The 23,940-nt window shown below is 47.9% G+C and overlaps 9 protein-coding genes across 9 annotated transcripts; 6 read left to right on the forward strand and 3 right to left on the reverse strand.

The window, feature by feature from the left end:
- Window positions 1–664: 664 nt before the first annotated feature.
- On the forward strand, window positions 665–6,194 carry BDW47DRAFT_92073 (type V myosin). The gene is made up of 7 exons (XM_024820220.1): window positions 665–1,025; window positions 1,109–1,241; window positions 1,298–1,487; window positions 1,544–5,402; window positions 5,465–5,538; window positions 5,599–5,813; window positions 5,933–6,194. Exons 1-7 carry the CDS (start codon window positions 891–893, stop codon window positions 6,040–6,042), a joined length of 4,716 nt encoding a protein of 1,571 aa, XP_024667532.1. The 5' UTR covers window positions 665–890; the 3' UTR covers window positions 6,043–6,194.
- Window positions 6,195–6,460: 266 nt separating this feature from the next.
- On the forward strand, window positions 6,461–8,137 carry BDW47DRAFT_113795 (non-canonical purine NTP pyrophosphatase). Its single transcript, XM_024814508.1, has 7 exons — window positions 6,461–6,757; window positions 6,872–6,945; window positions 6,997–7,141; window positions 7,198–7,234; window positions 7,286–7,347; window positions 7,417–7,736; window positions 7,832–8,137. The coding sequence occupies exons 1-6, from the start codon at window positions 6,587–6,589 to the stop codon at window positions 7,480–7,482; spliced, it is 555 nt and encodes a 184-aa protein (XP_024667533.1). The 5' UTR covers window positions 6,461–6,586; the 3' UTR covers window positions 7,483–7,736; window positions 7,832–8,137.
- On the reverse strand, window positions 7,539–10,396 carry BDW47DRAFT_121146 (DUF1671-domain-containing protein; the record flags this gene model as incomplete). Its single annotated transcript, XM_024815584.1, has 9 exons — window positions 7,539–7,737; window positions 7,833–7,981; window positions 8,135–8,318; window positions 8,810–9,014; window positions 9,076–9,269; window positions 9,352–9,848; window positions 9,905–9,951; window positions 10,013–10,174; window positions 10,255–10,396. The coding sequence occupies 9 exons, from the start codon at window positions 10,394–10,396 to the stop codon at window positions 7,539–7,541; spliced, it is 1,779 nt and encodes a 592-aa protein (XP_024667534.1).
- A 1,267-nt stretch (window positions 10,397–11,663) lies between these two features.
- Window positions 11,664–14,006, forward strand: BDW47DRAFT_113801 (aspartate kinase). Its single transcript, XM_024814509.1, has 4 exons — window positions 11,664–11,900; window positions 11,974–12,054; window positions 12,185–13,431; window positions 13,486–14,006. Exons 1-4 carry the CDS (start codon window positions 11,746–11,748, stop codon window positions 13,581–13,583), a joined length of 1,581 nt encoding a protein of 526 aa, XP_024667535.1. The 5' UTR covers window positions 11,664–11,745; the 3' UTR covers window positions 13,584–14,006.
- A 1,820-nt stretch (window positions 14,007–15,826) lies between these two features.
- BDW47DRAFT_121148 (putative forkhead transcription factor) lies at window positions 15,827–17,953 on the forward strand (the record flags this gene model as incomplete). The annotated part of the gene is made up of 2 exons (XM_024815585.1): window positions 15,827–16,036; window positions 16,091–17,953. The coding sequence occupies 2 exons, from the start codon at window positions 15,827–15,829 to the stop codon at window positions 17,951–17,953; spliced, it is 2,073 nt and encodes a 690-aa protein (XP_024667536.1).
- Window positions 17,954–18,120: 167 nt separating this feature from the next.
- BDW47DRAFT_113803 (BUD31 family protein) lies at window positions 18,121–19,676 on the reverse strand. Its single transcript, XM_024814510.1, has 3 exons — window positions 19,239–19,676; window positions 19,040–19,170; window positions 18,121–18,953 (listed from the first exon to the last, which is right to left on the reverse strand). The coding sequence occupies exons 1-3, from the start codon at window positions 19,408–19,410 to the stop codon at window positions 18,810–18,812; spliced, it is 447 nt and encodes a 148-aa protein (XP_024667537.1). The 5' UTR covers window positions 19,411–19,676; the 3' UTR covers window positions 18,121–18,809.
- An 18-nt stretch (window positions 19,677–19,694) lies between these two features.
- BDW47DRAFT_113805 (Tim10/DDP family zinc finger protein) lies at window positions 19,695–20,392 on the forward strand. The gene is made up of 2 exons (XM_024814511.1): window positions 19,695–19,907; window positions 19,971–20,392. Exons 1-2 carry the CDS (start codon window positions 19,802–19,804, stop codon window positions 20,135–20,137), a joined length of 273 nt encoding a protein of 90 aa, XP_024667538.1. The 5' UTR covers window positions 19,695–19,801; the 3' UTR covers window positions 20,138–20,392.
- A 4-nt stretch (window positions 20,393–20,396) lies between these two features.
- Window positions 20,397–21,565, reverse strand: BDW47DRAFT_113806 (60S ribosomal protein uL23). Its single transcript, XM_024814512.1, has 4 exons — window positions 21,498–21,565; window positions 21,118–21,179; window positions 20,771–21,057; window positions 20,397–20,694 (listed from the first exon to the last, which is right to left on the reverse strand). The coding sequence occupies exons 1-4, from the start codon at window positions 21,523–21,525 to the stop codon at window positions 20,607–20,609; spliced, it is 465 nt and encodes a 154-aa protein (XP_024667539.1). The 5' UTR covers window positions 21,526–21,565; the 3' UTR covers window positions 20,397–20,606.
- Window positions 21,566–21,909: 344 nt separating this feature from the next.
- On the forward strand, window positions 21,910–23,437 carry BDW47DRAFT_113809 (25S rRNA (adenine2142-N1)-methyltransferase). The gene has a single exon (XM_024814513.1). The coding sequence runs from the start codon at window positions 22,099–22,101 to the stop codon at window positions 22,957–22,959; it is 861 nt and encodes a 286-aa protein (XP_024667540.1). The 5' UTR covers window positions 21,910–22,098; the 3' UTR covers window positions 22,960–23,437.
- Window positions 23,438–23,940: the final 503 nt, after the last annotated feature.

The raw sequence follows: 23,940 nt of genomic DNA on the forward strand, positions 1-23,940 counted from the left end.
GCTGGTAAAATTCACTCGCTATGACTCCCATGCCCGATGGCTTTTAGACACTTTAGTTTCTTTGACTTATTCTTCCCCCCTCTTTGCCCCCCCCCCCCCCCCTCCCGCCTTCCTTTTCCGGTCCATTGCGTTGCACATTGTAAGAATAATGGCGGGGTGGGGTGAATGCTCTCTATCGGTATCGTCAAACATCATCAGAACCAAAGTAATTGAATAAGGACAGCATAAGGTATATCAGACCGATTGCCCCAAGCGGAAACCCCGAGATTGTTCAAGTCATGTATTTCTAATTCATGAAGAAAATGCTTAACTATATGGGTCGAAACTCACCGCTTGTCTAGAGTCGTGTACCCCGCCAATAGCAGACAGGATCCACCTCTTCCAAAATCTTTCCAGTTGCTTGAGTTGCTTACAGGTGTAAAAGTTAGAATTTGGAAGTTCCCGTTACCTTATGGCGGGATGTATAGCCTATGCTTTGTATATGTACATGTATGACCATAACAAGAAGAAACGGTATAGATGAATCAAGTTTGTCCTTCTGTCATGATGCTGTTTCTTGGCGTGGACAACTGTGGGGATTGCCCCGAGTGGCGCGGCTCTGGAGCTCTCAGGGGTCGCGGCTCGCTAACGGCTGGGCTGTTATTGTTAGCCAATTCAACAACTTGCTGAAACGTGCAACTTATTCCTTTCTCATGACTAGAATCTTACGCTGCTGTCCTTGTGAATTTGTTTTTCTTTACGAGCTTTGCTATCTGACTTCTTAACTGCCTGCATATTTCCTTTGCTAAATGCCTAGATCAGTCAACTGATCGTTCGAAGATCACGCATAGGCGCCTTGCTCGGTTCTTGCGCGTACTGAGGGCGTCTGTCCTCCCAGCGACACAACCGTCATGGCACACAATTATGAAGTCGGGACTAGGGCCTGGCAGCCAGATCCCACAGAAAGCTGGGTTGCCTCTGAGGTCTCGGAGAAAATAGTTGATGGGGACAAGGTTCAACTTGTGTTTTCACTGGAAAATGGGGAGGTTTGTTTGAAGCTCCCTGTTGGATGATGCACATCCAATATCTATCTCCATACGTTTGACTGATCAAAATCCACGGAAAAAAGTCGAAAACCTTGGAAACCACGCAAGCCGAACTTTTGGTGGACAATAATCCCAATCTTCCCCCATTAATGAACCCCGCGATGCTTGAAGCTAGCGAAGATCTCACGAATCTTTCTCATCTTAATGAACCTGCTGGTAGGTGTTTATATATCCCTCTTCTTTCGAACCGGACTGACCTTTTCCTTCTAAAGTTCTACAGGCTATCAAGCTACGCTATGCACAAAAAGAGATATATACATACAGCGGCATTGTGCTCATTGCAACCAATCCCTTTGCAAGGGTGGACTCACTCTATGTCCCGCAAATGGTGCAGGTGTATGCTGGTAAACATCGAGCATCACAGGCACCTCATCTCTTCGCGATCGCTGAGGAAGCATTTGCGTAAGAATACGAATCTCTCCGTTGTTTTTGTTTAATACACTAATCAAATCTGCTAGTGATATGTTACGAGACGGCAAAAATCAAACAATCGTGGTATCGGGCGAGTCTGGTGCTGGAAAGACTGTCAGCGCCAAATACATCATGAGATATTTTGCGACTCGCGAATCCTCTGATCAGCCTGGGAAATATACCACCAGCAGGGCCGATGCGATCAGCGAAACTGAAGAGCAGATTTTAGCAACAAACCCCGTGATGGAAGCCTTCGGAAACGCTAAGACCACTCGCAACGACAACTCCTCTCGCTTTGGGAAATATATCGAGATTATGTTTGATGACCGAACGAACATTATTGGTGCTAAGATCAGGACGTACTTGCTGGAAAGGTCCCGGCTGGTATTCCAGCCCCTCAAGGAGCGTAATTATCACATTTTCTATCAACTGGTTGCCGGTGCAACGGATGCGGAAAGGGAAAGCCTTGGGCTTGCCCCGGTGGAAGATTTTGACTACCTCAACCAAGGCGGCACGCCAACTATTGACGGAGTCGACGACAAAGCAGAGTTCAATGCCACGAGAAAATCACTCGCCACTATTGGCGTCTCAGAGCAAACACAAGTTGATATCTTCCGTATCCTTGCAGCTCTGCTGCATTTGGGAAACGTCAAAATCGCCGCCACGCGCACCGACTCTTCTCTGGCACCTTCTGAGCCTAACCTTGTCAAAGCATGTGAAATGCTCGGGATTGATAATGGGGAGTTTGCTCGATGGATAGTGAAAAAGCAGCTCATTACGAGAGGCGAGAAGATCACCTCAAATTTGACTCAGCAACAGGCGATAGTTGTTCGAGATTCGGTTGCAAAGTTCATTTATTCCAGCCTGTTCGATTGGCTCGTGGACAAGATCAATCGCGGTTTAGCCACTGATCAAGTTTTGAACAAATTCAGAGCTTTCATTGGTGTTTTGGACATCTATGGATTTGAGCATTTTGCAAAAAATTCATTTGAGCAATTTTGCATCAACTATGCCAACGAAAAATTGCAACAAGAGTTCAATCAACATGTATTCAAGCTTGAACAAGAAGAATATGTGCGCGAGCAGATTGATTGGACCTTCATTGACTTCTCGGACAACCAACCGTGCATTGATCTCATTGAAGCAAGATTGGGCATATTGTCACTTTTGGACGAAGAATCTCGGCTGCCCATGGGCTCGGACGAACAATTTGTGACTAAACTGCATCACAATTTCGCGGCTGATAAACAAAAATTCTACAAGAAGCCTCGATTCGGGAAATCTGCATTCACCATCTGTCACTATGCTGTTGATGTTACCTATGAATCGGATGGTTTCATAGAGAAGAATAGGGATACCGTCCCCGACGAGCACATGGAAGTCTTACGCAATTCTTCCAACGGATTCGTGAGGGAGATTCTAGATACTGCTGCTATCGTTCGAGAGAAAGATTCCGCTTCCATTTCATCTAAGCCTGTTGCTGCACCTGGACGCAAGATTGGCGTTGCTGTCAATCGCAAACCCACTCTTGGAGGAATCTTCAAGTCGTCACTCATCGAGCTCATGAACACCATAAACTCCACGGATGTGCACTACATTCGTTGCATCAAACCAAATGAGGCGAAGGAGTCATGGAAGTTCGAAGGGCCGATGGTTCTCAGTCAATTAAGGGCTTGTGGTGTGCTTGAAACTGTTCGAATCAGCACTGCTGGATATCCTACTCGCTGGACCTATGAAGAGTTTGCTATCCGTTACTACATGTTGTGTCATTCAAATCAATGGACGTCCGAGATCAGAGAAATGTGCCATGCCATTCTGCAGAAAGCTATAGGGGATGGTAGTCACCAGAAGGTGGATAAGTATCAGCTGGGCTTAACAAAGATATTTTTCAGGGCCGGCATGCTTGCGTTCCTTGAGAATCTGCGAACGTCAAGATTAAATGAATGTGCTGTAATGATACAGAAGAACCTGCGATGCAAATACTACCGTCGCAGGTACCTCGACGCTCGCTCTTCAATTCTTACCACGCAAGCCCTTGTCAGGGGCTTTTTGGCAAGACAGCATGCTGCGGAAGTGCGTCAAATCAAGGCTGCCACGACCATCCAAAGAGTATGGCGGGGTCAAAAAGACCGCCGAACGTATAATGATATCCGCCGAAAATTCATTCTCTTCGAGTCGGCTGCCAAGGGCTTCCTTTGCCGCAGAAATATCATGAACACTATCCATGGCAACGCAGCAAAGATTATACAACGGTCTTTTCGTTCTTGGCGGCAACTCCGTGCTTGGAGGCAGTATCGTCGCAAGGTGGTCATCATCCAGAGTCTCTGGAGGGGTAGAGAGGCCAGGACAGAATACAAGAAGCTGCGAGAGGATGCGAGAGATCTCAAGCAGATCTCTTATAAGCTGGAAAATAAGGTGGTGGAGTTGACCCAGTACCTTGAGTCGTTGAAGCGTGAAAACAAGTCCTTGAATTCGCAACTCGAGAATTTTGAGACGCAATTGAAGTCATGGAGAAGCCGACACAACAATCTGGAGACCCGTGCGAGGGAGCTCCAGGCTGAAGCTAACCAAGCCGGTATTACTGCTGCTCGTTTGTCTGCCTTGGAGGAAGAGATGAGCCAGCTGCAGCAAAACCACGCTGACGGACAAGCGACCATCAAGCGCCTGCAGGAGGAGGAGAAGGCCACGCGGGAGTCGATCAGTTCTAATAATCAGGAATTGGAGCGCCTGAAGCAACTCAATCTAGAGGCCGAGAATGAAAAGGCTTCTCTTCGTCAACAAGTTGCTGAACTGGAGGAACAACTAGATGTTGCAAAGAGAACTATGCCGTCTCATGGCTTCAATGAGGATCAACAAAACGGTGTCTCTATCCCACCACCCGCCAGTGGATTGATCAATCTCGTCTCATCCAAGAAGCCCAAGCCCAAGCGACGCAGTGCAGGGGCAGAAAGAACCGACGTCGATCGCTTCAGTGGTGCCTATAACCCGCGACCTGTCTCTATGGCAATTACAGGTGCTTCATCACGTCAAAATCTTTCTGGGACCACATTTTCACCAGGGCTGGACTCTGTTGAAGCAGAACTTGAAAACCTGCTTTCCGAGGAGGACGATTTGAATGAAGAAGTTACAATGGGTCTCATTCGCAATCTGAAAATTCCGTTACCCAGCTCTACTCCGCCACCGACCGAAAAGGAAGTCCTATTCCCTGCGTATCTGATCAATTTGGTCACATCTGAGATGTGGAACAATGGCTTTGTGAAGGAGTCAGAACGATTTCTGGCAAATGTGATGCAATCAATTCAGCAAGAGGTCATGCAACACGACGGAGATGATGCGATTAACCCTGGGGCTTTCTGGCTTTCCAACGTACATGAAATGCTTTCTTTCGTATTTCTGGCCGAGGACTGGTACGAAGCCCAGAAAACCGACAATTACGAATATGATCGTCTTTTGGAAATTGTGAAGCATGACTTGGAGAGTCTAGAGTTCAACATCTATCATACATGGATGAAGGTGCTCAAGAAGAAGCTGTACAAGATGATTGTCCCTGCGATCATTGAGTCTCAATCTCTGCCAGGATTTGTCACGAGCGAGACAAACCGGTTCCTCGGGAAGCTTCTCCCTTCCAACAACAACCCGGCTTACAGCATGGATAACCTCCTCAGCCTTCTGAACAATGCCTACAAGGCAATGAAGGCTTTCTATCTGGAGGACACGATCATCACACAGACAGTGACCGAACTCCTTCGCCTTGTTGGGGTCACAGCATTCAACGACCTCCTCATGCGGAGGAACTTCCTTTCGTGGAAGCGTGGTCTCCAAATCAACTACAATATAACTCGCATTGAGGAGTGGTGTAAGAGCCATGATATGCCCGAAGGGACACTACAACTGGAACATTTGATGGTAAAGTACACCCCAAAGAGATGGAAGACTGGTGTACATCCAAGACTAACTACTCCATATAGCAAGCTACCAAACTCCTCCAGTTGAAGAAAGCCACTCTCAACGACATAGAGATTATTCAAGACATTTGTTGGATGTAAGTCAAATTGTTACCACCGTGGTTGACAGATCCAAGTAACCTAACCATACCGCATAGGCTCTCCCCGAACCAAATTCAGAAACTTCTGAACCAGTACCTTGTGGCAGACTACGAGCAGCCTATCAACGGCGAGATCATGAAGGCTGTTGCCTCTCGCGTGACGGAGAAAAGTGACGTGCTCCTCCTGACCCCAGTCGACATGGAGGACAGCGGTCCCTACGAAATTGCTGAGCCAAGAGTCATTACGGCTCTGGAGACATATACACCATCCTGTAAGTGAAAATACTGTGGAACAAAGATTCACCTGCGGCCCCGCCCTTTGGCCTCACCGGCTTTCCCCATTCAGCTTTTTTGCCTCATTGATCTTTGCACCTCGGCTGACATGCTTTAGGGCTTCAAACTCCACGGCTGAAGCGTCTTGCTGAGATTGTCTCAGCCCAGGCCATGGCACAGCAGGAGAAACTCGATGGACCTGAAACTGGCGCGGAAGCTAGCGAATAAGCTCCTACGAGCGAATAGGGGTCATCGCCTTTTTATTTAGATATACTGGCTGTTTATGAAATTTTCCATCTCTTCTTGTCACATGCAATTGGGCTTTATGTATGTATGTCTTGATCACGAAGGTAGACAGGTAGACATCTAGGAGATTCAACTGGCACTTTTCTGCTCTTTTCACAGGCTTTCTCTAAAGTTGTCAACGCTTTTGATCAGAGTTTGTAATAAGCAAATAATTCTCGCCAAATCTGCGGCAATGGAAGCGGCATAGACAGAAGGCAGCATCAAGAACGCTTGTAGTTTATCAAGGTTGAGATAATTCACCATGATGGACATGTCATATTAGATAATCACTACTAGGCACCGTAACTGATATCCGGCGGTGATTTTGTTGAGTGCTAAAGTTTCACAACAACCCATTATAGTTGGCCCTCGGAACCTTTCGAGTGTAATAATCTGCACGCAGCTTTTTTTATTTGTGATTTATTTTGTTCCGTTGCGTTACTGCCTAGTATCAATTCGCTGATACCGCTTGAACCGAACCGTTATCATGGCCATTAAAAGTTTGAATTTCATCACTGGTAACCAAAATAAACTTGCGGAGGTGAGAGCTATTTTACAAGGCGTGGTTGAGGTTGAAAGCCAGGCAGTCGACACGCCCGAGATACAGGGAACAATTGAAGAAATTGCCAAGGAGAAATGCAGACGCGCTTCAGAAGTGGTAAGGAACGAATTTCACTACGAGTGACCTCTTTGCGAGGATTCCAGCTTTCTGCACAGACTATCATGTCGATTTTTATCGCTTTTTCTATTCGGGCTAATGTAACAAACTTAGGTTGGAGGCCCTGTTCTGACAGAGGACACTGCTCTCGAATTTTCTGCAATGAAGGGACTTCCTGGTCCATATATGTATGGTTACCCCGAGGGTTGGTTTTGGCTACCTTTCTAACGATGGTAAAGCAAATCATTCCTTGATGCGCTTGGTCATGAAGGGCTGAACAAAATGCTTGACTCGTTCGGCGATCGATCTGCCGAAGCTGTATGCACCTTTGCGTTCTGTTCCGGCCCTGGCTCAGAACCGATACTCTTCCAAGGAAGGACTCCTGTAAGACAAGTTGAACCTGAGATATTCCTTAATTTACTAATAAAATTCGACCCAAGGGCATGATTGTTCGGCCAAGAGGCCCAACAAACTTCGGTGCGTATCTGAATCATATTGACGAGTACTATACTCATTCTATGCGCTCAGGTTGGGATCCCATTTTTGAGTACGAAGGCAAAACGTTTGCCGAAATGACGAAAGAGGACAAGGTACGGTTCTGACAATAGGAGCAACTCGACATCCCTTGCCTGTTTACTTTCCACTGACAGTCATTGCAGAATAAGATATCTCACAGGAATAAAGCTCTTGTTAAACTACAGCACTGGTTAAGTGAGGGGAATTAGTACAGATTCTTTGAAGATCGGTAAACATAAACGGAGATTTCAGATAGTGAGTGACCTCAATTATTGTCTGTCTGGTCAATCCTCCATCTTTCTACCCAACTTGAAATCCGCGCACAATTGTTGTCTACATCGTCATCTTTTTCACTATTCAACTCGACGACGATTTCTTCATCATATGCCTCGCGAGCCTCCTCGACTAGAACACCGAATATCTCTGCATCCATGTTCTCTTGCAGCTTTTCCTGTTTATAACCCCTATCACACTTAGCATTCGGGTTTGGTTTTCATGGCCGAGAAGATTTCTTGGTCCCATTTTTATCAGCGGTGGGGGGGTGTCCGATGGCAAGTACCTTGTTGAGAGACGGTCATAGAGAATTGACGTAGATGGACATCGCAAAACCACAACGAGGTCTATCCACGATTTCGGAAACAGATCACAAGCATGCCAATCGATTAAATAGCCGCCTTGTAAGACCTCCTCTTCAATAGCGTCCAAAAGCTGCGAATATTAGATTGGGTGGGTACAGTAAAGACATGGATCCAAATAAGAAGTAAAAAGTAACATTGTGAGTGTTTTGGGTTGTGGGATATCAACTCGGAAAAACAAGGTAAAAAAAAAGTAAACCAAGGTAACAAAATATGGACAACATACTTTATCCTCATCCACAACCCAGGTTTCTAACTCCTCATCGTATGACTCGAAACAACCGCGGTCTTTTGCGACCTGGTTGATAGATAAGTGCCGCAAGCCTGTGTCTTGCGCTATTTGCTCACAGTGGACAGTCTTCCCTACTCCGGGAGTCCCTGTTATGATCACATTTGGAGACGTGCGCATACTGATTCCAACACAGATATTGCTGGCAAAACGCTGGTCAGGGTATTTGCTTGTGAAACTGATAAGGGACATAATCCACGCCGAGGGGAAATTTTCTGCGGGGGGAAATGTTGTGTCCTGAGGCAGAATCCCGGAATATCGGTATTAGGAGAACCCGAATCTGTCTCCACTACTATAGAGCACCAAAATATATATCCAGACATACCAAGTAACTGAAACACCAAGTACCAAGGTGTTGTCAAGGACTTACATATGCACACTGAAAATGCCCGTAGCCTACCTGTAAAATAGTTTGCAATGGGGCTATCACTTTTCAAGCAACAATTAGACACTACAGAGCACCTAATGAGGACAGTGGCACAATACCAAGTACAGCTGGACGATGACATAACTGTAGAAATATCACTAGTTAATTGCTTTTAGAATGTGATGAATCAGAAGGGAGTCTAATAACAGTTAGATAGGCCCGGCGAATACTTCACGGAGCCTTACTTTAGTATCTCGAACGCCTTATACCTTTGGAGGTACTTCGCTCCTCTTCTATATCCTTTCAAAATGCGAGTAGGATCAACGACTTTTTCAGATGCACTTCTTAGACGTTTCATTACACGCGATGTTTTCAACATTGGGTCGAAAACCAAAAGGTTTGCTTTACCGTTGTCTCGAACCTCAAATCCAACAATGGTCAAAGAATGGCCTGCCCACGATGAATTGAGTTAGATCGTCCAGTCATGTACTCAGAGATCAGGGGTTCGAACCATGGTGCTGGAGATAGACGGGTGGTAAGCTTGTTAAAATGACTTTATCGTCTGTCTCCATGGGATGAGGACCGCGAAAGTACGCTGCGATGGTTTTCAACAAAGCATCGTGTGCTCGAGTCTCTTTTGTATTTCCAATGCTGGATGCTTCGCACCTGATCCTCGGGTCAGCACAGCCGATTAGAATGTATACACTGACTCAAGGCTTACCGTATATCAAGACTCGAAAATAGAGCTTGTGCCTTTAAAGATCAGTAAAGAGTCGTGGGACTCGACCATCTTCTTCTTTGGTAAGCTAGCCTTACCTCAGGTGTCCCAATGAATTTTCTAGTGCCACGAATCCCTCCTGTTTCAAGTCGGCCCACGTTGTTGAATCCCAAGTCCCATGCCCGTTCAATCATATCCTGAAGCTGTAAAATGGTTGGTAAAAGCCCGGGAAAGTATTCGTGCCCTGGGCAATGGCATTCTTTGATGTATGATATCAACATCTGAATATTCCTATAGCCGCAGAAGCTCCCTTCCATCGACATCTTAGACACGTGGTAGACATTGGGATTGCAAAGAAAAGCACGTCCGACTGACTTATCCTGCCTGCATAGTCGAGCAAGCACTGGAACGATACCGGGAGTCTCATTTTCAACGGATTCATACTTATGAAGAGTGCCATCTGGCGCGATTCTATTTGAACGTGTTCGCTTGGCACCCCTTTCGAGCAATTTTCGAAGCCAGGAAGGCATCTGCTTCTCATTGGCATAGGGCCCTAGTTCTGAACGCTGCAGCATGGATCAGTACCGGAGAAACCAGAACAGCAACGAGAGAGGCTCAATACTTTAAGCTTTTTCACGCGCCCAGAGGGTATATTTTCCAAGGCAGCTGCTGACGGAGGTCAGTAACATGGCCCCTCTCCATGCTTCTGTGACTTATGATATAGACAGACCATTTCTATCCGAATTATTGTTGATTGCATTTGGCAGACCCTTGGCAGACCCTTTGGATCTATGTTCACCAGACGCTCCAGGGTCCTGGATACGAGCAGTTTGATCTGGCAATAGTCCCATGTGAGAAGACATGTCTCTAGGAACACTGTCTTCTGCGTGATCTAGTTTAAAGTAAGGACAAGATTACCGGTTGTCGACAACTTCCCACAAGCAAATAGGCGGTCCGCAGATTGTATCTTACCGTATAATGCGGTCGAGTTCGTTACTCTGGTATGATCAGGATGGCAATATTCGACATGATCGATGATGAAGTTTTCGTCAGAGTCTGTAAAAGGACATATCGGGCACCCCAGCATGGGGATGTCGGTGTTTTGATGATCCATGGTAAACAAGCAAACGAAGAAGGTTGGAAATCTTATCGGTTTCAAGCGCAAGATGAGGACCGACAGTCCCGCTAATCAAGAAACAGTACGAACTTAACTGAGGTTATCAAGTGATAATTAGAACTGACCGGATTTTTCTTTTCTTTTTGAAAAGGGAACGGTCTAATTGTTAAGCAGACTGTGGGGAAAGACAAGAGAAAAAGGAGCATGATGCTACTGCTATACGCTAGCTAATGGTGTATATCCAAAGATCGGGTGGGGTACTTGGTATCAGAGTGGTACCTAATCAATCCGATTGAATTTGATATGCTAGATGGGTATTGTTTGCCTGTAATACGGTGGATATGTTTCTATGTCCTTTGAGAGTATTGAATAATATCTGATATTATGATTATGATTATTACAATGATTGTCCGCCCCTCGAGCATCTGATAGAGTTATCCAGTGATTGTAGTTCAGCGTGGTTCAATTGATATATGATAGCATTCTATATGGCAGGATTGCGGATCCTGGCCGTAAGCTTTCATGTGATTACGCGATTGAATTATCAGATTCAGATTCAAAGTCTTGGTGAATTATACTCTGTAGTACATATTCCCATACATTGAAGGTTCAAACCCAAGGGCTAACAGGCTTGGAATTTGAATTCCGACGGTGTATCATGGGAGAAATTGAGGCAACAAACCATAAAAGTGCACGGGCTGGTGTTATTACCAGGTTCGAGGTCCGGGCGGGCACTAAGCCAGGTCAGTCAGTTAATCACCATCTACTTGGATACTCCCGTATAGTACTATATAGACGGGGCCCAATGCTGGTCCTCCGTACTCGGGCCTGAATGGTGCTGTCACGTGCCACGCCCGAAGAAATGCCGACAATAGAGTACCCTTGCACCTACCTAGTCTAGCAAAGTGAAATAAGCCATTATAAGGGCTTTACCTGTAGTTTATTAATAGTAAATCTACTCCGTACTGTTCATGCATACTACTTGTTTCACGTGGGAGATTATATTAGCTCAAAGCGCATGGAGGGGTGTATACAGATACTTGATTTTTGATTTTAATATAGCGATTCCTTGCAGTTACAATAATGTTGATCACAAGCGAAGGTATGTACCTACCTATTATCTAGGTCTAACTCCGATATCAGCCCCGACGCCATTCGCAAAAAGGGAAGGCGGAAAGAAAAAGAAAAAAAAAAAAAAAAAAACGGACGCCGCAAAGGTATGACTCTTGTCTCCGCTTTCGCAACCCCACTGGTCCGCATAAAAGACTATCCTGCTCCAAAACCAACTACAGGGTCATGATTACCATTTGACAAGCAAGGTTCAACACAGCGGCCAAAATTTCCAAATGATGGATGGACCATTAAATCCCGGCTCGCATGCGATGCCTATTGTCAATGGTGCTCCCATTAGCCCCTCCTCCTCCGGGAATTGGGTTGTGCAGAAGTTTGGCGGTACTAGTGTCGGAAAGTTTGCCTTCAACATTATTGACCAAGTTGTCATGTAAGTTTTTGGACAAGATCTTACCAGCAGCATTGCACACCGAGTACGGACTCTCATCTATTCTTTGTTGAAGACCCAGTCTATCTGAACACAATGTGGCCGTCGTATGTTCTGCAAGAAGCAGTTCTACTAAAGCCGAAGGCACCACAAATCGGTGAGTCATTTATCTTTCTAGTGACACTTCATTATCTCTCCCTTCCTCTCAACTTCCCCACCACTCTATTGAAAATGGCACGTTCTCATCACTATGTTTTGTTCTTCATCTAATGCGCGATCTTGTACAGGTTACTCCGAGCGGCACGGGACGCAGAGAATACACAGTCGCATTATATTTCCTTCGTTGAAGCCGTTCGCTCGGAACACATCGAAGTCGTCGAGACCCAGGTTCAGTCTCAAGAGATCAGAAGTCGGTTGGTCGCGGAGATCAATGGAGACTGTGACAGAGTCCTTAAAGTTTTAGAGGCTGCTCAGACCCTTGGAGAAATCAGTGCGCGCTGTGTGGATAAAGTGATCAGCACAGGGGAGAAGCTAAGTTGCCGGCTCATGGCTGCCTTTTTACAAGATCGTGGAGTAGATTCGCAGTTCGTGGATTTGACCGAGGTTATCGATTTCCCCATCTCAAGTCAAGGTTTGGACCAAAGCTTCTATGACCATCTGTCCAATTCTCTCGCCAGGGAAATCCGGGCCTGTCACGGCAAGGTTCCTGTCGTGACCGGTTATTTTGGAACTGTGCCTGGTGGCCTTCTCGACAAAATTGGGCGTGGCTACACGGATCTTTGTGCTGCACTGGTTGCGGTAGGGGTCCGTGCCAAAGAACTACAAGTGTGGAAGGAGGTTGATGGGATTTTCACTGCGGATCCGCGAAAGGTGCCGACGGCACGCCTTCTACCTGCAATCACTCCCTCCGAGGCCGCGGAGTTGACTTTCTATGGTTCCGAAGTCATCCACCCTTTCACCATGGAGCAGGTCATTCGTGCCAGGATCCCCATCCGCATTAAAAATGTCATGAACCCAAAGGGAGACGGCACAGTGATATACCCGGATTCCCCCGATGAACTTGAGAGAACCACCCCGGGTCACGATCCACGATTGTTCCGTACCCGAAGCCCCAGCTTTATGCAAAGACCGAAGCGCCCCACCGCTGTAACGATCAAGCACAAGATCTTGGTGATCAATGTGCACTCAAATAAACGCTCCTTGTCACACGGGTTTTTCGCTGGTATATTCTCCGTGCTTGACCGCTGGAGACTCTCTATCGATCTTATCTCTACGAGCGAGGTACATATCTCAATGGCGCTTCACTCGGAAGTCCCTCTTCTAAACGGGACCGGCAGAGACGATGTGGTGATCATCGATGATGATCTTAAGGGGGCCTTGCACGACCTTCAGAGATACGGCACCGTGGACATCATCCCGAACATGGCCATCCTCAGCCTTGTTGGAAAGCAAATGAAGAATATGATTGGAGTCGCCGGGAGAATGTTCTCGACTCTCGGTGAAAGCAACGTTAATATAGAAATGATCTCTCAAGGTAAGTGTTGGCGCTCCTCACTAGCTGGCCCCTTCGTTCTAACTCTGTTTACAGGCGCGAGTGAGATCAACATATCATGTGTCATCGAAGAGAGAGACGCAGACCGCGCATTAAATATAATACACACGAACATGTTCACTTTCTTAGATTAAAGGCATGTCGTTTTCTTTTGCTAGCCTTTTCGTTTCCTGCATTCGACACCCCTTGTTGGCATGCACCGCACAGCTTTATAGAATTAGCGAAACCTTGATCATATCCTACCATATCCGAGCCAAATTCATGTCATGTCAGAGATGTTAGTGCTGGGATCTTTTGCTCTGTGAGCGCATCAACCTTCAGTTTTGTTATACGATGGGGTTGGAAACGGCACCCGCTGTCTGCTTATTTCCTTGCGATATTTGTGTCCCCCACATGTTCCGGGTATTCTGCGAGCCCCCCTCATCGGGGTGCTTGTGAATGCACCAATTTCACATTTCTATGTTTCCATTACACGGCGTTTTCGAGTTTCAAACAGACACGGTAGGGGCTCAGAATAGAATAGAATAGAACCGAATACTCTCATTACCCTGGAAGAATCCATTGAAATCCACTAGATATGCCTATTACTAGTTGCCGGCAGATTAAGTCGTAGATACCTCATGAATGGAGGGTAGTCGCCCCCCTTTATATCAGAGGTGAGATGGTACAAGACCCGGTGAGGAGTTGTTATCCTCCCGCCGTATTCCCCCAAGGGATAATATCCTTTTTAACCCGGGTATCGACGTGAGAGCCACGCGGAGTCTCCTGTAGATCCTACGGATGCAACGCGAGCAAAAAGCCCTAATATCGAGTTGACATGGAGAATAGTACAATCCATGTCCACCACACGAGTCCTTATACAGAAGACCGTGCGTGACACATGGGGATCAAGGTGTTGGAGCCAAAAAAAAAAAAAAAAAAAAAAGCTATTTGACAACTTCGGTTGACGATTGTTCGCCCTTGCTCATGTAGGTACGAAAGGCGACATAGACATTTACGTATGCAGGGTCAAGGCACCTCAGGTCGGCGCATGTCGAAATGACCCGCCACAACTCCTGACCAAATATTGTCTCAGCCGTGTTCCTTGCCCCCCGAGTTCTTCTAGGGAATAGATCCAATAATCGGGTCCACAAGAACGTTACCCCTCCCTTCTTGTTCGAACCTTTTTTTATTCCATTCTGCCCCGTTGTGAGCGATCCTACATACGTAGGTACGTCCATAATAGGTAGCCTGGTATCCGGAGGGGCGACCTAGACTCCCACATGCCGGTTGGCGCCCATTTGATCGGGACCCTCCTATGATCTGCCGAGATCGTCTGCTGATTGGAGCCCCGGTGGATCACTGGATCGAGTAAGGAGTTAAGCCTGAAGGGGTTTAGCTTCGATTACACGGGGCTAACTGGTTGCAGCCGAAACTTGCTGTATTGTCACCGATGACAATACCTTCCTGCAGAACACCTGCCCCTGCCGCGGGGAATTGGCGAGGATTGGCGGGAGTGACGCGTGACGCGACGCTGGAGGAACCATACCATACAGACACACGAGATCGCGACGGGGCATCAACAGAGCCCATTCAAGGCACCTTCCTCCCCCCATTCCACTTCCATGATTGAATTGCGACGAGTGAACTACTTTCCTGCCTAGTATTCGCCCGAAGTATCCCGCTTGCGCGCCCCCACCTTGCTTGGGATTAGCCTTTGATTGCCAGCGAAGGGATTGAATCTTGGAGCCATCCAGTCATTCCAATTTATGAACCTCGTTTCCCATTCCCTCGATACATATCTTCCTCCCTCTTTCCCCAACCTCTTTCTCTTTTCGCCTTTGGTAGTCCACCTGTTTGCGCGCTGACCCGCTCCACTGATCACACCAAACCCTCTTGACCATCTTCTTCCAGCCTACGGAGGACGGTCGATGCGATTGATTCGCTGACTCAAGACTGACCCTTCGACGATTGACGGGAAATCCTTTTGGTTGTCTCCTCTTTTTTTATTTTTTATTTTTCTAACCCTCTATTTTTTATTTGCCCTGGTGTGCCGCCAGGTCCATGTACTGCTTGGGCCCACCGTCTCCATGCACATTTAGTAGCGCCTTGTGGCCTGATCTTTAAATCTCTTACGGACTGAGGTAGCCTTGTGTGCCTTGGTCTTTTTGGAACAAAATCGCTTCTATCGTCACACCTGCCGGTCCCAGGCATCTCGTTTACCCTCGCCATCTTAACCTCGTTCGACACTAGGTGCTTGCGCCCTGCCATCGTCTCTCGCCTGGACTAGAGAAGGAGCCCTGTCTAATAGACGCGCCGGGTATCGTCAGCTAGCATCTATCGACTTCTGGCCAGTGGCATCGTCGGTACGACGCGTTCTGCGTCAAAGGTCTATACAATGGCCAGGCCACTGTCTCCTTCGAATAAGCAACTTCGCGGGCCGCGTTCTCGCCTGGATCCGTCACCACTGTCCCCCAAGCCCGCCGAAAAAGTCGCAAGCCAAGATTGCGTTTTGAATCCGCCCTCTGGTGGGTCGCACAAGCCGTCGCCAACTAAAGCACCTCGTACCTCGAAGGCATCGCTTTCTTCGGGAAGAGATCTAGGAACGGTGTCGATAACTGCCCCTACCCCCCAAGCCTTCACCACGGACTCCCCCGCAAAGAAGACCCCTTACAACACATATTTGCATGCTCCTCCCACGTCACCCATGCCGCATTCGGCCCTATTCACCACGTTCCCCAGCGTCAACCCGGCGAAACAGTTCTCTAGAGACCAGCAGCCGGGGGACGAACCCCCGAGCGACAACTTTGCCGATTTCCCTGAACCCTTCGCGTCCAGGTCGTCCCTGAAGAGGTCCTTGATGGAGGCGGCGCCACTCAAAGAACGACCAACCAAGAAGCCGAAGCGCGAGGATCTTAGCTTAGTCCCTCTCCCGGAGCCACACGAGATGCCGCCAATAGAGGACGATGGCACCAAACCCCCGTACAGCTATGCAACCTTGATTGGCATGTCGATCCTGCGTGCAACCAATAGACGCTTGACCCTGGCGCAAATATACAAATGGATCTCGGATACATTCTCGTACTATAAAAACAGCGACCCGGGCTGGCAAAATAGCATTCGTCACAATCTCAGCCTGAACAAAGCATTCGTCAAACAGGAGCGCCCAAAAGACGACCCGGGTAAAGGCAATTACTGGATCATCGAGCCCGGGATGGAAGCACAGTTTCTGAAGGACAGACCTTTGCGCCGGGCAACCATGTCCAGCCTTCCCCTTCCCGCGGCTCCCCAAAAAGAGACAGCAGCCCCGCCAAACTCCAGTACCACCACCTGGGCTGTCGCACCGTCCACCAACCCCTCGGCGCTGACGTCGATGAAAAACGTGGACCTGTCTTCGGATGCGACTCTGCCTGCCTCCGACCCTGCTCTCCAGGAGGATGTAGGTGACGAGGGCGTCAATGTCACGGTGGCGCAGCAACCCCTTCCACCGCGCTCTTCCCCACCGCAGCCAATCCACTCTTCACCCCCGGTCGTGCCGCCCCGATTCGTTCGCCAGGGAACTCCGCCTACCCCCTCCCAGACTGTCGCCTCCGGGGTCGTCCCCCGCGGCAAGAGTCGAAAGTCGACTGCGATGAATGATAGTGGGTATTTCTCGTCATTGGAATCTTCGGCGATGCGGCCCAACAAGACAGGGCATATATTGACCTCGGATTTGGATATCGAGCCGCCGCGCATCAAGCGTGGTCGAGCTGAGGAGGAGATTGCACGCATCCGAAGTTCTTCCCATGATATCAGCCCCAGTCATTCCGGAGTCCTCCGGGACGCTGGTCTGATCGTTGGATCCTCTCCTCTCCGCGGTGAATATGTTAGTATGCTACCGCCGCCCATAACGCCCGTGATCAAGTTCAAAAAGCCCTTGAAGCCACCACCGTCTGTGTCACCCAACACCAATCTGAGGAACCATCGCAAAAGGATCCAGCAGATGGTCAACTCGCCAATCAAACATCTGGGACTGACCGACGAGGATCTCCCGTGGAGCCCAGCGTTCAATATCCAGGATGAAGCATGCACGCCCAATGACAATCTTCATACGAACTTCGACGTTTTCGCAGATACTGCTGTCGAGAACATTTCCACCTCAGCATATGGCTCGCCCGAAAAACGCTCTGCCAAGCGTAATCGAACTGATGCGGGTGCAGCCCACAACAGCGCCCTCACGGACATCACCGCCGTGGGTGCCAACAATAGAACAAGCCTACATCCCCTATCCTCTCAAAAAGCAAAGGGATTGCTATTCCCCGAATCTCCGTCCAAAGTGCCCGACAATGCGCGCTTCATTGACGCCACTCATGACGACTTCTTTTCATTCCATCTCTTTGACGAAAGCCCCGGCGAGGTCGATGGTGTTGACCTCTTGCAGGGGTTCCAAAAGATCGGAGGCGCCAGCAAAGATGGTCTGTCTCGATCAAAACCGCACGCTGCCAGACCACAGCTCAATCATCGAAGCAATACATCCTTGTTTTGAGCTGTCCCCTCCGATGATCCCGAGAAACGAGACGCGAATCAACCATCTCCGTACAAAGACAGAATGCCGGCAATTGTGGCGTCGAAACTCTTATGATGCCACTCTACAATTGTTTGATGATGCCAACTAATGTTTCTCCTGGCGTACCTTGAGTTTTGAAACTGGTGTTTTTTTTTTTTTTTTTTGTTCTTTCTTCCTTTCCCGCATGGTTCTATTGCTGTTGGTGCTGATTTACTTTAACATGGGGGCACTGAATTTCCGGAGTTTTGGGCTAAGGTCTGGTGTTGGCTTGACTTTGGGCCTGGGACGACCTTTCATGACTTCCATGACGACATTTGCTAAGATGTACATGAGATGCAATTTCTTTTAACGAGCGTTGAATATTTTTTTTGTTCTTCCCACATTCCCTCCTTTCAAACGCGCAGTTTTAAATATTTTAGTTCGCAATTTTGTCTAATTTGACCCTGGCCAGCCATGATCGTCTCTTGATATCCAACTTAGATACAACAAGTCATTGCGTAAGCATTTCATCTCATTCGTGAGGTACTTTGATGGGTATAGAATTACCGCCCGAGGTCACTGTTAGTAATAGACAAAGGCCGAAATCAAAGGGCAGCTTCTGCATGGTTCCTAGAAAGGGCGGCAAGCAAGGGAGGTAGGTAGTCGGTGGGGGGGAAGGGAGAGTGGGTGGGATATTGATGCAAGAAATTTCGAATCATTTAACCAGAACGCCGCCATCCTGCAAGCAAAATTAAACCAAACCAAGAACTACTAACGCCTATCGTACCAAGTGTTTCACTTCGACACACCCCCGTCCGCCCTTTTTCCGTGCCGGATCAGCAAAACCTACATAAGGCTAATCGCTGCTCGCACACCCTCGACATCCACAACTCACGCACTGTATCATTTGGTCTTCTTTGAGCTGGGCTTTCGGGACCCGGCAGATGCACGTCGCGTTGAAATTCGTTTCCTTGGGCTGGATGCAACGGAGGCAGCAAAGCTATAATAAAACATGTCAGTATAATGCTTACTTTAAACCTCTGAAGGAAGATGTTTGCAGAAAGCGGGGAGTAGTAAGTAATATACCTTCTCATAACCCTGTTTCTTCCACTTGGCGATCAGGCTCGCATCGGCGTAGTTATTCTTCAGAAGCCAGTCGTACAGCGGTCGCGATATAGCTCCCTTTTCGTAGTATAGGTCGTAAATGTATCTGCTGCCTGTTGTAGAGTTTTAAGTCAGCCACTGTCGTGCCAGAGGACCGCTGCGGGGGAGACAGATTGCTTACGCTGATGACTGATCTGGAAGATAGACCACAGCATCTCATGCTTCTTCTGCCCGTCGTGGGGCGCGTTTTCGGCGTCTTTCATCTTGTTGCTGAATTCGAGAAGCGTGTCTTCGATGTCGTCGAAACCTGGAGGTGGTGCTTTGCGATTGCGCGAGGTTCGTATCGGAGGCATGATGGCTGGTTATTGAGTGGGTTGATGGAGGCTAGCGGGTAATGAGATTCTATCCTGTCCAGGTGGTGACAAGTGGTAGTTTCGATGCAAGTATCGGGCTCGGAATCCTGGCGCTGTGCTGAAGATGTTGAAACAAGCACGGTTGACTTCATGATTGCAGGCGGGACAGTTCGTACAAACCTTGGGGTTATCTTTTTGTGCCGCGATATACCGCCTTCCCCATTATACGGACCGTCCTTGACTTTTGCTCGACATGCATAGGTAATGGTGTTCACCACCATACTCCCTCATTAATATCACTTGTTTCTACTTCCCCGGATTCCACGGAGAGCTATTTCAGTCAAAAAACCTTCTTCGAAATTCAATCGGAACTTCACATATCACCGCCATCATGGATCCCCAGCAGCAAGTCGACATCTCCAAGCTCAGCGATGCGGACAAGAAGGAACTGAACCAGTTCTTGACGAGCGCAGCTCAAAAATCCCAAATCCAGCAGAGTGAGCTTCCCTTTTCCCCGTCCTTGTCTACTCAATCTACATTCGCTGACTCGTTGGATTCAGCCGTCCACCACCTGTCTGATGTGTGTTGGAAGAAGTGCATCAGCGGAAAGATTTCATCGGGCCGTCTGGATTCGTCGGAGGAGACTTGCGCGACGAACTGTGTTGAGCGGTGGATGGATACGAACCTCTCTGTCTTGAAACATCTGGAGCAGCTCCGTGGGAACTGAGTTGGATTGTTTATCTTGGGGGTTGTGTGGACTGCATTGGTTTCAGAAGATTACCCGGGATGGCTCTGTAGAGCGCACCGGGCGGGTCAGATTGTATGAATAGCAATTACAAAGTTTTCTGTTGGATGATACTTCTCTGCATTTGGTTGAATTGTATTGCATTGCAGGTGGTGTGGCTGTTCTTTGTTCTGCTTATTGTGATTACTGTTGCTACTACTATTTGAATAATGACTACTCGATATATCGGGATCAAAATTTTGAGCTTTCAGGTGCTACCCTACTAGCCATTACAACAACTACACATCCTTACAAGCAAGCACCTTCAAATGCATGCGTTGGTGGGATTGATTTTTTGTTGAATTTATAGTCATTCAGCCCTCGTTGCAAAACCGGCAGTTGGTAACATAATTTTTATTGACCACCGTGCAGAATTGAAAAACAGATGTTCGCCCAAACCCAATAAATCCTTTTAGACAATGGCCAGCTTAGTGGCGGCAATGTCCAGAGCATCCACATCGGGGGTTAGGCGGGCGAAGGCCTTCTTGGAGCCATCAGGTCTGCAATGCTTGTTAGAATTTTTGCCATCCCAAACTTTGTCGGAACTGGTGAACTAGTCACGCCGGAACTTCATACCTGACGAGGGTGTTGACCTTGACGGTCTCGACATCGTACAGCTTCTTGAGGGCCTGCTTGATCTGGCGCTTGTTCGACTTGACGTCCACGATGAAGACCAGGGTGTTGTTCTCCTCGATCTTCTTCATGGCACTCTCGGTGTTGAGAGGGTACAGGATGACCTTGTTGGAGTCGAGACGAGTACCGTGGGGGATGGAGGTACGCGGGTACTTGGGCGACCGAGAGAGCTGAAGGGTCTTGGGGCGGTGGAAGGTGGTCGAGGTGCGGACCTTGCGAGACTTGTGTGCCTAGATGGGGATTCCGATTAGAATTGTTCATGCATTTCAAGGGAGATCGGGTCAACATACGCCTGCACCCTTCAAGACTGCCTTGGCGGCAGCGCCAGCCTTGTCGCTGGGCTTCGTCTTGCCTATATCGATAACAAATTAGAACTTGTGGCAAACCAGAGAGCAACCCAATTATTGCGTCCAAATAGAATCCGCCCAGAATGCAAGTTTGAAAGCCAAAATGAAACAGGTTCTGGTCGTAACGATTCCATGCCTATATCTGCAACGATGCTGATCCGCGTGCTGGAGCGAGCAATCCTGAGGCAGAGCACTGCAATAGTACCATTTTCACACCCCTCATCTTTGTGTCGGAATGTCGCGAAACGCTCAAACTCGCACTCTGGGATCTCGGAAATTTGGACACGCAATGGGAAGAACGAGGGCATTCAAATGCGACCTACCTTGCTTGTTATCCGCCTTAGGGGCCATGGCTGTCGTCCGGCGCTGTCGTGATGATTGTCGCAGTGTCGAAAGACTGGTGATTTGGGATGCCTTCGCTTAATGAAAACCCTACGGTCTATTCTGTGGGTCACCTGACCTACCGCCTTGCCTTCCCCGAGTCACGGGTTCTTCGACCATCCCTGTTGCGGATTAGCGAGTCTGTTGATTACTAAGGAATGTTCTAATCAATTTAACGATGCCTGCGGCTAGTTAACTAATCCAGCAGTACAGAGTAGATCGGACTATTCATGCTTTGTGGTACCTGCTTTGTACTTGATAATGGAATACTACTTAGTACTGGGCAATTTCTGACTGGTATTCTCCAGTGAAAAAAGAAAAAAAAAATATTATATAAGATTTTTTTTTCTCAATGCTGCTCATTGCACGATGGTGAGGTTGCAGGTCATTGTGGTATAGATAGACTACCGGCCTGGGCTCTCATCATTTTCCCTCCGCAGTTACTGATCCGAACAAATCCCAGTTCGCCACCATCCACTGGTCAAGACACAATTACGCTGAGAACATTCCGAGACAAGAGGCCTTGCGAATAGCGATTGGACTATGGGTTTAAAAAAGAACAAGGTCCGAAAGCCTATGCTGCTTTCCCACACCCGTCCACCGACAGCAAAAACCAACCGTGCCGCATTGTCATCAAAAGCCACCCGAAATTTGATCCGCACACACCATCGCCTCCTCAAAAGGCGCGAACAAGCCCAACAGGCCGGCGATCAGATTGTGGTGGCCAAGCTTGATGCAGAAATCAAGGACAATGGTGGGTTGGAAAGCTATCAGTTAGCCAGCAAACTTGGTCAATCTATGGAACGTGGGGGGGACTCTAGCAAAGTTCTGGTTGACTGGATTAGTCCCAAATTGCGTGAATTGGCCGACATGAAGTTAAAATTTCGAGTCCTCGAAGTGGGCGCACTGAGCACCAAGAATGCTTGCTCCATCAACCCACAATTGGATGTCACAAGGATCGATCTCAACTCCCAAGAGCCCGGGATTTTGAAGCAGGACTTCATGGAGAGACCACTTCCTGTTGATGATTCCGACCGCTTCCACATAATAAGCCTCTCGTTGGTCTTGAATTATGTGTCAAGCCCTCTCTGTAGGGGGGAGATGTTGAAACGTTGTGTCGCCTTCTTGACGAAATCACCTCCATCAAATGCATCGATAACTGTGACACCCAGCTTATTCCTGGTGCTGCCACTTGCCTGCGTTGATAATTCAAGGTATCTCACAGAGAGCAGACTGAATGATATATTCTCCACGCTGGGATTCGTGTTGGTCAACACAAAGAAGACCTCAAAGTTGATATTCCAACTTTGGGAACATTGCCATGACAGCAAGCCACGATCTTACAAGAAAGAAATGTTGAACCCTGGGACAACGAGAAATAATTTCGCCATTGTCACCAAGTGATTAATGGCGTGGTGGACAAAAGACACCGGATCGAGTGCGCAGGCTTTTCCTTCGCGCGATCGTTTCCCGCCGCAAAGCTACTCAGGTAGTTTCCAATCCACCCTGACATACGGTTGGGATCCCTATTCCCACACCACGTTGGATTGAGCTCTGTTGCAGCCACCTAGGAATAGGGCACGTGGACGTATGATGTCAACAGTGGAGGGGAAAGCGGGATCCATTGACGCTGTGGATTTGGGAGCGGACTGGCGGTGGAGGATGACCGCCAGGGATTCTTTGCGAGCGGTCATAGCATATGGGATGTTTTTTTTTTTAGGTGTTTGGCCAGCGTGTTTTGGGGAATTTATGAAACGGTTGAATTGAAGGATATATCAAGAATTTACCCAAACCTTCATTCTGTAATGACGAGAGAGTGCTGGCGAGGTACTCTACGGTTGCGATAGACATCAGAAATGATTATGAAAGACTGCATTGTATTAATTCCTGGTTTTTGGCTGTAAGGCCATGAGGGGTCTGCTCTGGTTTCCACGCAGACAAAACCATAGGTGAACAAAACCTTCTTTTGGCACAAAGTCAAACAAGTCGCCGGTTTCTCGGGCCTATCTATACCGATTAGTATATCAAACCACCTGGAATTTGAGTACAAAGTCGTCGAAGTGGCAACTATCGGGCTTTTTCTTTACTGTTCCAGCCAACCTACCCCGTGGTAGTCTAAAATGCCTGCCATCCACTACAGAATAGGGCATCAGAGCCACTCCCAAACAACATTTGCTGAGTAAGTCACTTTCAGGCTTGTATCTTCACACAAGTTGACGGAGAAGAGACTCCATAAAAGAGCTTGACTTATCTCGCCTATTGGCCTGGGGGATAGGATTTCTACTCTGGAACATTGATTCATCTGGCTTGAATAATAATTGGTCCGCGACTGGGGGAAGCTACGGTATTGATAGCGCCAACACTGTGTCCGCATTGCGACGTGAC

The sequence above is a fragment of the Aspergillus candidus genome (assembly GCF_002847045.1).
Source record: "Aspergillus candidus strain CBS 102.13 unplaced genomic scaffold BDW47scaffold_88, whole genome shotgun sequence".
NCBI classification, from domain to species: Eukaryota; Fungi; Ascomycota; class Eurotiomycetes; order Eurotiales; family Aspergillaceae; genus Aspergillus; species Aspergillus candidus.

What these genes read in the sequence shown, in the direction of transcription:
- BDW47DRAFT_113803 (XM_024814510.1), bottom strand. Translation starts at nt 19,410, where the DNA reads ATGCCTCCGATACGAACCTCGCGCAATCGCAAAGCACCACCTCCAGGT. An exon ending in CTTCCAGATCAGTCATCAGC is followed by an intron (nt 19,171 to 19,238) that starts GTAAGCAATCTG and finishes ACTCTACAACAG; the next exon opens with GCAGCAGATACATTTACGAC. An exon ending in AGAAACAGGGTTATGAGAAG is followed by an intron (nt 18,954 to 19,039) that starts GTATATTACTTA and finishes GTTTTATTATAG; the next exon opens with CTTTGCTGCCTCCGTTGCAT.
- BDW47DRAFT_113805 (XM_024814511.1), top strand. Translation starts at nt 19,802, where the DNA reads ATGGATCCCCAGCAGCAAGTCGACATCTCCAAGCTCAGCGATGCGGAC. An exon ending in AAAATCCCAAATCCAGCAGA is followed by an intron (nt 19,908 to 19,970) that starts GTGAGCTTCCCT and finishes CGTTGGATTCAG; the next exon opens with CCGTCCACCACCTGTCTGAT.
- BDW47DRAFT_113801 (XM_024814509.1), top strand. Translation starts at nt 11,746, where the DNA reads ATGATGGATGGACCATTAAATCCCGGCTCGCATGCGATGCCTATTGTC. An exon ending in GCCGAAGGCACCACAAATCG is followed by an intron (nt 12,055 to 12,184) that starts GTGAGTCATTTA and finishes GATCTTGTACAG; the next exon opens with GTTACTCCGAGCGGCACGGG. An exon ending in TATAGAAATGATCTCTCAAG is followed by an intron (nt 13,432 to 13,485) that starts GTAAGTGTTGGC and finishes CTCTGTTTACAG; the next exon opens with GCGCGAGTGAGATCAACATA.
- BDW47DRAFT_113795 (XM_024814508.1), top strand. Translation starts at nt 6,587, where the DNA reads ATGGCCATTAAAAGTTTGAATTTCATCACTGGTAACCAAAATAAACTT. An exon ending in GCAGACGCGCTTCAGAAGTG is followed by an intron (nt 6,758 to 6,871) that starts GTAAGGAACGAA and finishes TAACAAACTTAG; the next exon opens with GTTGGAGGCCCTGTTCTGAC. An exon ending in AAGAGGCCCAACAAACTTCG is followed by an intron (nt 7,235 to 7,285) that starts GTGCGTATCTGA and finishes CTATGCGCTCAG; the next exon opens with GTTGGGATCCCATTTTTGAG.
- BDW47DRAFT_113809 (XM_024814513.1), top strand. Translation starts at nt 22,099, where the DNA reads ATGGGTTTAAAAAAGAACAAGGTCCGAAAGCCTATGCTGCTTTCCCAC.
- BDW47DRAFT_113806 (XM_024814512.1), bottom strand. Translation starts at nt 21,525, where the DNA reads ATGGCCCCTAAGGCGGATAACAAGCAAG. An exon ending in TAAGGCGGATAACAAGCAAG is followed by an intron (nt 21,180 to 21,497) that starts GTAGGTCGCATT and finishes TTATCGATATAG; the next exon opens with GCAAGACGAAGCCCAGCGAC. An exon ending in CAGTCTTGAAGGGTGCAGGC is followed by an intron (nt 21,058 to 21,117) that starts GTATGTTGACCC and finishes ATCCCCATCTAG; the next exon opens with GCACACAAGTCTCGCAAGGT.
- BDW47DRAFT_92073 (XM_024820220.1), top strand. Translation starts at nt 891, where the DNA reads ATGGCACACAATTATGAAGTCGGGACTAGGGCCTGGCAGCCAGATCCC. An exon ending in ATCGCTGAGGAAGCATTTGC is followed by an intron (nt 1,488 to 1,543) that starts GTAAGAATACGA and finishes CAAATCTGCTAG; the next exon opens with TGATATGTTACGAGACGGCA. An exon ending in TACAACTGGAACATTTGATG is followed by an intron (nt 5,403 to 5,464) that starts GTAAAGTACACC and finishes TACTCCATATAG; the next exon opens with CAAGCTACCAAACTCCTCCA.